We start from the raw sequence: 12,312 nt of genomic DNA on the forward strand, positions 1-12,312 counted from the left end.
CAGATCTTGCAGCATTCTCTCACGTGAATTTCACCCAAACAGCGGAGACACTCAGCATGCAGATCACTCCTTAGCGACAGGAGTCACACGACTTGAAACCTGGGGCCCGGGGCATGCCCCGAGCCCACTCTAACAACTGAAACTAGTAACTCTAGCAATGGTACCATTAAGGTCAATTAGAAGGCTGCAGCAGAGCTGGAACATGAAGTTCCAACCACCTTTACTGGTGGCAAGAAGGAACTGAGGGTGGGGGGAGCGTGCAGCTCCCCTTATACTGTGATATAGAGCACCACTCCAGGGGTCGCAGCGGTGCTCCCCCAGTACTGGTACTGCTAAAGGAAAAACTTCCAGCACCATTGCACATGGCGAGCACACACACCTACTGTGGAATACACATGAGCAATCACTCGAAGAAGGTATATTAAGTATAAATCCAATAGCAGCTGCAAACTTCTCCCTCAAATTACAAACTTTTTAAAAAATAAAAAAGTATGTACTGAATTTCTAAAAACCACAGCATCATTCCCTTAAACATTAGCTCATAAGGGTCTATTGTCTTTTTGATGATTGGGAGATTTATGCAGGTAACGTATGTAGAACAAAATGGAAGTAACAATTGTGAAATGCCCAGAAAGGAAAACAGATTCTAGAATCTTAGTTCTTCAAAACAGAGGGAGTGATTATTTTGCTACTATTCCTATGTGTCATCATAGGCACAGGGTAGCCTCTTTCTTAGGTAGAGACCTTACCTTAATTTTGATATGAGTTTCCTTAAACCAGCATTCTGATTTTCATGAACATGCTTCCTGTTAAGGGCTTGTACACAGTGGGGTAATGCGCTATGGGCATGTGCTTTCTGAAGCACATTAGTTGCACATTAATTGGTGTACCCACCCTGCTGGTGCGCAGTAAACGTTCTCTAGTGTGCTTTAACACAGTGCTGTTTGAAAACAGTGCTACATTAAAGTGAAGTGAAGATCTTACCCTATGTGTTTAAATTAACTCTTTACTAGGTTGTTTTTAACATTCATTTGCATGACAAACTTCTGCTGTGAGATAGAAGAATAAGTGAATATTGGTTTCTGGTCTAATAGGTCCATATGTATCTTGGAGTCTTCTTTAAACAAAAAAGTATTTGGGAGATACAATTCTTCTTTAAAGCAATATTAAATATAACATGACCAGTACTATTTTTATGTAGCAAAAGGGAGTGAATCAATTTCCAATAGCTCTTACATGATAGATTGCCAAAAATGCCATCCAATTCCATTGAAGACATGCTCTCCACACTTTGAAACTCTGTGAGATTCACAGAATCCATGAATCTATAAAGAAAGAACAAAATTTTAAAGATACAAATATATACATTTTCTGTGGTTTTCAATAGATCTAAAAGGTGAACCTTTTATTCACAGAGTCCAGCTAGGATGTTCAGCTACAATAGGAACTCTTGTATGGAGATAAAACAGAAAAGAATCCATGTTTACTGAAGATGCAGTAGGGGAGACCCTCTGAATCAATATCCTATATAGCACAAAGAAAGAACTGTGCTGCTGGAAGTGCAGACTCTCTGATGAAATATAAAATTGAGACCTTGAACCTTAGCTATTCTTTGCCTACGGGCCCTAATTCAATAAAGTATTTATTGATGTGCCTTGCCTTAGGCATGGGTTTAAATCTCACTGACTTCAATTAGACCTAAGCACATGCTTTAAGTGAAGCAAATGCTTAATTTTGCTGAATTGGCACCTTCATCATTAAAAGGCTGCATGTCACTTTTAAAAAGAGTATTATGTTTACATCATCTGCTAGTTTGGCTAAATCATAACTTGGATCATTATGATTTGTTAATCCAAACTCCTCTCATAGTTTCATTTGGAAAAATTAATCCTCACTTGCCTACTCTCTTTTGAAAACTGTTCTATGGTGTGGTAGAGCCAAACAGCAACCTCATTCCACTCAAGAAGTGCTAGGTGCTTACATGCAATCAGTCCCCAAAGCACTGACAAATGTAAATAGCTTAATATTTACTGGAACTAAAATTTTCAAATACTGCATTTAAAACGTCCAGACTAGTTTCAAAGATTATTTACAAAACTTACGCTTTTAGTTCTTTGACATCTGGATTATTTTCTGGCAAGACCCTAATTCCTCGACCATAACAGGTGCCACCATGAAGATGAAATTCTACATAGGAAACATTGGGCTGGTTCTCAGCACTGGCTTGTTTTGTATGCAGACTGTAAATTCTCAGAAAGCTTCCAACCTAAACAAACACATGATTTCATAATACAAAATGAATAGAATTATCATGCTTTTCTCCTAGAAAAAGCCTATGAATCCTCAGAATAAACCTCCTTGTTTACTTTTACTCCACTTTACTTTTACTCTCAGTGTTAAGCTGGTGTGCAACTGTCCCATCAGTTGAGGAAGCCTGGATCTGGCTTCCTGCAAAGTCTATCAATTCTGCTTTCCAAGCAACCAAAGTTGCTGCTACAAAGCAAACAAGCCCAAGGACTTCCTCCCTGGAAGGACAGAATACATTTTTATAATTGCAATAAGACTCTCCAGAGACAGATCTGTGTTGTAATTTTCATGTACACATGGTTCATTTGATAGCACTCAGTATTTTGCTTCATGTCCACCACAGCACTAGGAGTAAATTATTGCAATAAATTTCACGCCCCACCATATCTTACTGTTCAATGAACAAATAATCTACTTTGGGGCACCAAAGAACCAATACTTTTCACAGTTCCCTACCTTTGTCACTACTTCTAATGCTGCCAGACTTCCTCTCCATGGGTCAATAGTAGGTACAGTATTCCTTGCCTTGCTTAGAATCAGTTCTGTTATCTCAAAACACATTCTTGCCAAATTACAAAAATAATTTTAAATCTATTTACAAAGATGACTTCAAAGACAAAGGAGGTCCCAGAGGCTTACTGGTGTTTCACATATTTTCAAAATGATTATTTTTTATTATAACAAAAATAAATGGCAGTTTTTTCATAAGGCAGGCAAATTTGGCGGGGGGGTTAACTATGTTGCTCATTTTCCTTTGACTTATTTTAATGATTTAGGAATATAATTTACTATTTTCCAAATCCTCGTTGAAAATCATCAGCCAGGATTCAGTTGATAGGCTGACAGTTACGCAGTCTTCTTTTAAGTTGCAAATATTTAATAATCTGGATTTATATTTATTCTAAGTACCTTTGAAACTTGACTCATACGTAAACTACAGAAGACTCTAAATTCACACTGGATTAACCTCACTATAGCAGGGGTCACAATTAAAAAGTTCTGTTTTGACTGCCTGGTTTAAACACAGAATCGCCCACACTGGCAGAAATTTCTTAAGCGCACTCATAGCACTTTTTGGGCCAGATTCCCAGCAGATGTAGACTGGAAAAACTCCAATGAAGCCAGTGGATTTATGCAGCTTAATATTAACTAATGGTGTGGCCCATTATTTTTATAGCCACATTCGTTTTGCATCACAGTGGGTGCAGTCACAGTTCAGGAGACATTCTTTGTTACTTACACACATAGACAATTATTTTTTAAAAATAAAAATGTATGAATAAGTGTTTTGCATTTGTTCACTTACATGATAAATATTTAAATTTGAGGGAGCAAGAGGGAAGGGACTGGAGATAATGGCTTGCACCTTTAAACATCAATGGGAGATTTGCAATTGTCTAAGCACAGAACCAGTCCCAAGACAGAGAGGGACTAACCGAAATTAATGAGTCTTGAAGACAGATTTAAGAGTCTACAAGGTGCAAAGTGTCTGGGTGTGCATTCCTGGCATATGGAGAATGGTGACAAAAGGCAAAAAGTTGCTTCTGAGAGGAGGATATCAACAAAGCATCGAAATGTGATGAGTTGGCAGAACACAGGTTGTAGGTGGAGAAAAGGAAATGTAGTCAGGAGCCACACTGTATAGAACTTTGCAGAGGAAGTTAAAGAGTTTGAGCTTGATGCAGATGAAGACCAGAAGTCAGTGCAAGTTTTCAAGAGAGCAACACATATGCACACAGTTAAGTGGAACAGTGAATAAAGATGATGATTTTTCCAGTAGCATGATGGGTAAACTGACTGGCACACTGTGAAGGACGAAAGAAAAGCTATTCAAATCTTAAAAAAAAAAAAAGTACTTATTTTTATTTCCAAACCACCATCCACTACTTCCCACTACTCAGCATACTGATGATTGAGGAACACCATACAATTATTGTAATAAAAATCACACTCTTCAAATTAAATTGGGACAACCAGAGCAGACTTAGATATAAAAAGAGCCATACTGGGTCAGACCAATGGTCCATCTAGCTCAGTATTCTGTCTTCCGACAGTGGTCAATTCCAGGTGCTTCAGAGGGAATAAATAGAACAGGGAAATCATCAAATGGTCCATTCCATTTTACTCAATCCCAGTTTCTACCAAACAGAGGCTAGGGATATTTCAGAGCAGGGATCTGCATCCCTGACCGTTCTATTGAGGGACTATCCACCATCAACTTATCTAGTTTGGTTTTTTTGAACCCTTCGCAACATCCTCTGGCAAAGAGTTCCACAGGTTGACTGTGTGTTGTGTGAAGAAATACTGCCTTTTGTTTGTTTTAAACCTGCTGCTCATTACTTTCATTTGGTGACTCCCTAATTCTTGTGTTATGAGACGTAAATAACACTTCCTTATTTACTTTCCCCACATCGGTCATGATTTTATCGACCTCAATCATATCCCCTCCTTAGTTGTCTCCTTCCAAGCTGAAAAGTCTATCCTCATATGGAAGCTGTTCCATATCTCTAAACATTTTTGTTGCCCTTTTCTGAACCTTTCCCAATTCCAATATATCTTTTTTGAGATGGAGGAACCACATCTGCACGCAGTATTCAAGATGTGGGCATACCATGGATTTATATAGAAGCAATATGATATGTTCTGTCTTATTATCTATCCCTTTCTTAATGACTCAACATTTTGTTAGCTGTTTTTGACTGCCGCTGCATATTGAGTGGATGTTTTCAGAGAATTATCCACAATAACTCCAAAAATCTCTTTCTTGAGTGTTAACAGTTAATTTAGACCCTATCATTTTATATGTATAGTGGGGATTATGTTTTCCTATGTGCATTATTTTGCATTTTTCAACATTGAATTTCATCTGCCATTTTGCTGCCCCGCCACCCAGTTTTGTGAGATTCCTTTGTCTCTTTGGAGCTTTTGATTATGATATCCTAATGGCCTGAAATGCACTGGTTACATTCAATTAATTCTCTGACTAGAGATTCTATAGTCTTCTGAGTTTCCTGTGAGGCTAACCACTTGTTTTTCGATCTTGGTCATTTGAGATTTGAACATTAGCTGTCATTACTGACCGGTATTATCAACAACTTACTAAGCAAATGGTAAAGTGCCAACTATCTTTAAATTCTGGGATCATTCCTTTTAATAAGGAACCAAGTCTGGACAATGAAGAGCTTGCCTATACTGTTTACTCTCAAACCTCCCGTTTTGGGGATGGTGTTTGGTACATCAGTGCTTATTCAATTCCAGGTGCATTACCCCCTCCCCCCCCACAGACTCTAGGACTGGAAGGGACCTCGAGAGGTCATCGAGTCCAATCCCCTATCCTCATGGCAGGACCATTGGACACCAATGATAAAGCAGGAAGATTCCAATCTCCCTGCTGGCTTAGAGTTGAGACTGTTCTAATCAGAGTCTTAAATTATCTGCTGAATTTAAAATAAACAGCTGACTGTTGTGTTTACGTTGGATCTTTCAGTAGTCTTTTTATAGGCCAGATCAGTCACTAAATTACATTGCTACCCTTCATTCCTGGAATGTGTCTTGAAGTAAATCAGTGATAATGGGCAAATGTGTTTCATCAATGAATTGGAAGTGTGGTGTTTTTCAAACTTCTATACTATCTGTTTGGCTTAGACTTTCTACCACTGTGTCGAAAGTCAGCAACAGACTGCACTTTTGCTAGGGAGGTGCGATGGAGTGGAAACTACTCCCTTTCTGAAAGCTGTCCGTCTCTTCCTCCTTTGAAAATGTATAAACATCCCATACAACTTAAAGCTTTGGATTCAGAGATGTTTACATTATATTTTCATCACCTCTTCCAATCCTCTTCCTCTCTTTTTTAAAAGTTGGACTTCTCCATCTGATTTCATGTCTTTGTATTTTAAGAGAGTATTTTATTAGTTTCATCAGAATGTTAACAGTGGTAAGCTTTTTTTCCCCTTCTCTCTCTTTTTTAAAATGAAATGAGAACTGAGAAATTCATAACCAGTTGATAAAAGTTTTTTTACTGCCTTTTTGAACAAACCCAAGGTAAAGACAGCACAAGGTAAAAGGTAGATATTTGCAGAAATTAATACTACAGAGTTTGGGGGGAATTTGGAGGGAAGTAACCGGTTGGGAGTTGTGGAAAAGTTAAAAGGTAATCGTTGTGAAGATGTTAAAGAGTAACAGTTGTGGTGTTACAAGAAGGAAGTTTTTGGTTTGATGAGAAAACCTAGTTATGTAAATGTAATTATCTGTGCAACTTGGTACGGTCACATTGAGTGGAACCCTGGCAGTTAAACAGATTATATAAGGGGGTCAGGTGCCCACTATCACCACAATGTGTTTGTTCCCAGGAGCCTTTATAGCTATTGTGAGGGATAATGGGCCCTTTTCCCACAGAAATGGTCTGTAAAGGACTGCTCCAGGTACTAGATACTCTGATCTATATTATATGACTATTGGACGAGTTAATCAAAATCACTAAAGGAACTTAAGGAGTTTCTTCTATTGGAACTTAACTTGATTGTCTCTGATTATACAAGATGAGAGTGTAATCGGGGTACAGTTGTGTAAAAAATAACAGCAGTGCAAGGAATGTTAATATCAATGGCTGTGAAACCCTCATTTCTATATTATTTTATCTTCTTGGCCCCCACTTTTTTATTGTTAATTTCTCACTAGGAAGCCAAATGGCAGGACAGAAAAGGGAACCACACATTTGAGGTCTTTAAACCATGATTTGAGGACTTCAATAACTCAGACATAGGTTAGGGGTTTGTTAGAGGAGTGGGTGGGTGAGATTCTGTGGCCTGCATTGTACAGGAGGTCAGATTAGATGATCGTAATGGTCCCTTCTGACATTAAAGTCTATGAGTCTCTGGTTCTCTAATTGTTTCTGTCTGCTGTATAATCAATTTTGCTAAGGTGTAAGTTAATTAGGGTAGTGAGATATAATTGGCTAGAGAATTATGTTACAATATGTTTGGATTGGTTGGTTAAATTTTCAGTAAAATAATTGATTAAGGTATAACTGAGAATATTACTATACAAACGGGTCAAACAGGAGGTGGCGGGAAGGGAAATTGGAATCCTACTTGCTAAGGGGGGAACAGGAAGAGGGAATAGGGAACGGGGAACAGGGACACAGGCAAGGCTCTGCAGTATCAGAGCTGGGAAGGGGGACATGGGGTAAATGCTCTGCGGTGTCAGTGCTGGGAATGGAACACTGGGGAACACACTATAGGTGTATAGAGATAAGTCCGACTGGTGTGAAGGGCTTCAGAATATGCTTGCTTGCAAACTAACCCCAGTAAACATTGCATTGCCTGCACTTAGGACTTCTGTTCTTTTGCTGCTTGCTGTCTGCATGACAAGAACCAGGGAAGTGGGAGGGTGAAGCAAAAGCCCTCTAACAGTGTTTAGAAAGATAAATGCTTGTATTTGTTTTTCCCCAGCTTTCCAAATATTGGTATACTGAGATGACTGCATAAGCCTCCAATTTATCCATATGGAGCAGCTCAGTAGACGCTAAACACATGAATCCAACCAGAGAGAAATGGGAAAATGTCACTACTTAAGCAAATTGGCAACCTGGAGATTTTGCTGTTTCAGTTCCCTTTTCCCCAGACTCAGTTTAAGCATAAATCTTTTTACAGGTTAATTCTTAGCAAAGTAGGAATAAGTGTGAAATGAACAGCCTGAACTTCAATGAGAAATCGTCTAGTGGATAAGGCTAAGCCCCTAAAAATATGGGGATAATTTCCATCTGATACATTTATAGTCATTTGGGCTTGGTCACCCAATAATCTAATTTGTATTTTTTTTAATCACTATCCTGAATTTAATATAAATGTGATATATCCTAGTGTATGTGTGTGTGTATATATAAAAGCAATGAACAATATATTCTTACTTTTTTTTGGCTTACTGACTAGGTGCAGAGGAAAGTCTGAGATATGTGATGACTGAGTGATTAATCTTGTTGAGTTAGGGATAAGTATGTACTAGGCAGCAGAGGTAGAGCTTTGGCTGGTGCCAACTGCTCTTTTCTTGGGATCAGCCTAAACACCAGGCCAATAGAATACTGGGATGATAAGAAAAAAGAAAAAAAACAGTTTTATACACAGAATCTGATTCTTCCAAAGAAAATAGAACTCTACTTGAGGGAGAGGCAAGGCCACGCTCCCTTTCTCTGAACTTCTTTTGTTTTCCTTTTCCTTCTTGCCCTGAGCCCCAATATGCCAAAGTATTTAAGTGTGAGAGTGGGCCCACTGCAACTGTTCACATGCATAATTTTGTTCACATCCTAGGAGCTTTGCTGCTGTTGTGGGAACTTCCCTGTTTCCACCTAAAAAAGTTAATAAAATACAGTTTAATACATACTTATTAATTACTTACCCTAATATTACTTTCTCCCACCACACAAACAATTGCTTTAATTGCTGGTACAATGGTATCAAGAATAAAAGGGAAGCTGGTCCATACAATTATGAACATGAAAGGAGCTGGTTCATGAAATAATCTCCCTATTAAGATGTAGTCCGTGCTATGAAAGCATTTGTAAGACCCATGACCTACAAAATCATCAACCCCACCATTAACTCAAACTAAAAACAGGATAAGAATAATCCAAGAGTAAATAGGATTAATCCTGCAGTGAGATCAGGGAAGCCAGAAAGAAGCCAATTAGAAACGGTACAAGGTCAAAGAAAAATATGAGTAATTTTGAAAGAATACATCTTACTTGTATGGAATTCTTTGCATCAGACTTAGAGTGAAGTATGAGAAGTCTCAAAAGTTGATACACACAAAACATAAGGATGCTGTTGCATAGCCTTGTAGTGCTAAACAGATAGCAACTTAAAAAACAAAACAAACCCCTAAACTCAAGGGAAAAAATGACTACTTACCTTACTACAGTACTATAAATTGTTGTTCTTCAAAATGTGGGTGCATGCATATATTCCACTCGGATGTGCGCATGCCCTGTGCACCAAAGCCAGAGAAGGTAGCCTAGCAGTACTCAAAGGGTGGCAGTCATACCCACTGGCCCCTTATCTCCTCCCCAAGGAATATAAAGTGCCGACCCCTCTCAGTTCCTTTGCACTGAAAGTCAAGAATTGAGACTCTGATGCAGAGGGGACAAAAGGTGGAGTATGGAATACATATCTGTACCCAAATTTCAAAGAACAGACACAGTACAGGTAAGTACCGGTTTTTTCTTTGAGTGGTTGCAGACCTGCATTCCACTCAGGTGAGTCACAAGCAGTATCAGAAGGAGGTGGGCCTCTGAGTCTACTTAAAGAGCATCTGAAAGACTGCCTTTCCAAAATTCACATCTGATCTGGATGCAGTTGTAACAGAATAATGCTTGGTAAAAGTATTTATGGAAGACCAAGTAGCAGCCCCGCAAATGTCCAATATCAAAACATCACTGAGAAACGTGATCTATGGGACATTATCAAATGGCCCCTTGCCTCTGTGGAAGTTAAGTCTGAGCTATCCCACAAGCCATTGTAATACAGGCTGTTATCCATCTGAAAATCGTCTGTGCGGAGACTGTTTGACCTTTCTGTAATCCACAAATGAAACAGAAAGAAGAAGGAGAAGAAGAGATGAAAAATTGGCTTAGTTCTTTCCAAGTAAAATTCTAAGCATCACCTCACATCCAAGGAATGAAGATGCTGTTCATCAACATCTGAATGAGGTTTGGAAAAAAAAACAACAACAGGTAAACAAATTGTCTGGTTAAGATGAAATTGTGACAAAAACTTTAGATGAGGTCTCAAGGCCACTTTGTCCTTGAAAAACTGGGTATACAGAAGGTCTGCCGTTAGGACCTGAAGCTCACTAACTCTTCTCATGGAAGTTAGGGCAACAAGACACATTGCCTTTTGGCATAGGAGAGATAGAAAACAAGTTGCCAAGGGGGGACCCATGAGAGCAGCCAACACAATGTTAAGGTTCCACAGAGAAATCATTTTGATGAGTGATCCCTTTCAGAAATCCAACTACCATGGAGTTTGTGTAAACTGATTTACTTGAACTGGAGGATAAAATGCCAAAATCACCACTAAGTGGACTTTCAATGAACTGACTGACAGGCCAGAGGACTGAAGGGATAATAAGTACTCCAAAATGTCCTGAATGCAGGCCTGTTCAGTTGAACTCCCCAGGCCAGGGACCAAGTTGAAAAACAATTTCACTTAACTAAATACGTAACCCTAGTAGAGGGCTTTCTACTATTAAGGAGAAACTGTCAAATGCAGAACAGTATGCTTTCTCCTTATCTAGTCATGCAATATCCATGCAGTGAGGTGCAGACTGCAGTGCTGGATGCAAAATCTGAGTCAGTAGAGCAGTACAACAAGGAAGAGGAATAGAGTGGATGAACAGAGAGACTGAGGAAGTCAGAAAACCAGCACTGTCTCAGCCAAGCTAGTGTAATGAGAATCAGTCTGGCATGATCCATCTTCAGCTTGAGGATGACCTGAGGAGTGATTGGGATTAGGGAGGAAAGCATACATCAAGACCGATCCACAATTCAGATGAAATGTGTCAGTCAGGAAACCTGGACTGAGACCTGCATGAGAGCAAAAAAGTGACAGCCCTTCTTATTGTCCTCTATTGCAAGCAGGTCTATAGTAGGAGTGCCTCATTGTCTGAAGATGGACTTCAGCACATTGATCTTTAGAAACCATTCATTATTCGGGGAGAAGTTCCTGATTAGATGATTGGTCAAGTAATTCTGGGCCCCTGGTAAATAAATGGCTATGGGAGTGATGTTCTCTTCAATGTTCTCTCCACAATTTCATCACCTTCTGACAATGCTGATGGAGTGAGCTCCCCCTTGCTTGTTCACATAATACATCACAGTGTTGTCGTCAGGGAGTATGTGAATTGCCACATCCTTGATTGATGCTCAAAATACCTTGCATGCATGTAAATGGCCTGAAGCTGATATAAAAAGATGCTTCCTGCTCCATCCACAAACCTTGTATCTTCAATTCCCCCAGATTTACTCCCCAATTTATTGTGTAAGCACTAGTATTTATGGTCTTGTTTGGGGAGAGGAGGCAGGGAGATGAGCAAAGGGAACACCTTGGCATACATTATTCTGAACTGCCCACCACTGAAAAGAATGAGGAATTGCCAGAGGCACTTGGACAAGCCCATTCAACGACTGACAATTTGGGCGATAGTCCAACTTCAACAATTCTTGAAGGGAACAAAGGAGCAATCTTGCATGCTGGACTATGTAAGCGTATGTGGTCATAAGACTTGTCCCCTTCACTGACCAATTGTCCAGGTATGGGAAAACATGAATTCCTCTTTTTCTGATTTTTAACCTGGAGTTTTAGTCTGAATCATACATAAATGAAAGACCCTTGTATAAAAGAGATTTTTTTTTTGGCAACTCCCACCTTTTCATGTTCTCTGTATGTATATATATCTCCTCACTATCTGTTCCAGTCTATGTGTCTGATGAAGTGGGCTGTAGCCCATGAAAGCTTATGCTCAAATAAATTTGTTAGTCTCTAAGGTGCCACAAGTACTTCTGTTCTTTTTGCGGATACAGATTAACACGGCTGCTATTCTGAAACCCTTTTTGGAGTTGAATCTTTATAAAATATACAAGAGAACATATATTTTATATATCTTATAAAATATGCCTGATAGCAAAAATTTCTGAGCTGGATAAATTTTTAATAGTTAAGTGCTGTATTTGTCCTCATATCAAATGATCCAAAGGAATAAATCTAACTGTATGATTAGCTCTGAGCAGCTTTTTTTTTTTTTTTTTTTAAACAGACTAAAAGTGAAATTCTACTAAGATTTCAGGCAGTTAAACGTGAATTTTGGATCTGATTTTTTTTTAAAAAACTTGTAACTACAATTAGAGAGCCAAATGAGTAACTTATAAAGCTATTTTTGCTCCAACTGGCTCTATGGAGCTCAAAATAGCATATCATGGAACTAGATATTTACCATCATTAGTCTTTCCACCCA

General features: G+C 38.9%; 1 protein-coding gene across 9 annotated transcripts in view; it reads right to left on the minus strand.

Annotated features, from left to right (window-relative positions):
• The window catches only part of POT1 (protection of telomeres 1), a 159,405-nt gene that overhangs the window by 28,270 nt on the left and 118,823 nt on the right, over positions 1-12,312 (minus strand). For all 9 annotated transcript variants that reach the window (XM_030549168.1, XM_030549170.1, XM_030549169.1 and 6 more), the window contains 2 exons: positions 2,103-2,266; positions 1,237-1,325 (listed from right to left, as the gene is read on the minus strand). In XM_030549168.1, the coding sequence (XP_030405028.1) occupies positions 1,237-1,325; positions 2,103-2,266 (253 nt within the window). The remainder of the gene's footprint in view (positions 1-1,236; positions 1,326-2,102; positions 2,267-12,312) is intronic.

The sequence above is a fragment of the Gopherus evgoodei genome, chromosome 1 (genome assembly GCF_007399415.2).
Source record: "Gopherus evgoodei ecotype Sinaloan lineage chromosome 1, rGopEvg1_v1.p, whole genome shotgun sequence".
Taxonomy (NCBI): domain Eukaryota; kingdom Metazoa; phylum Chordata; order Testudines; family Testudinidae; genus Gopherus; species Gopherus evgoodei.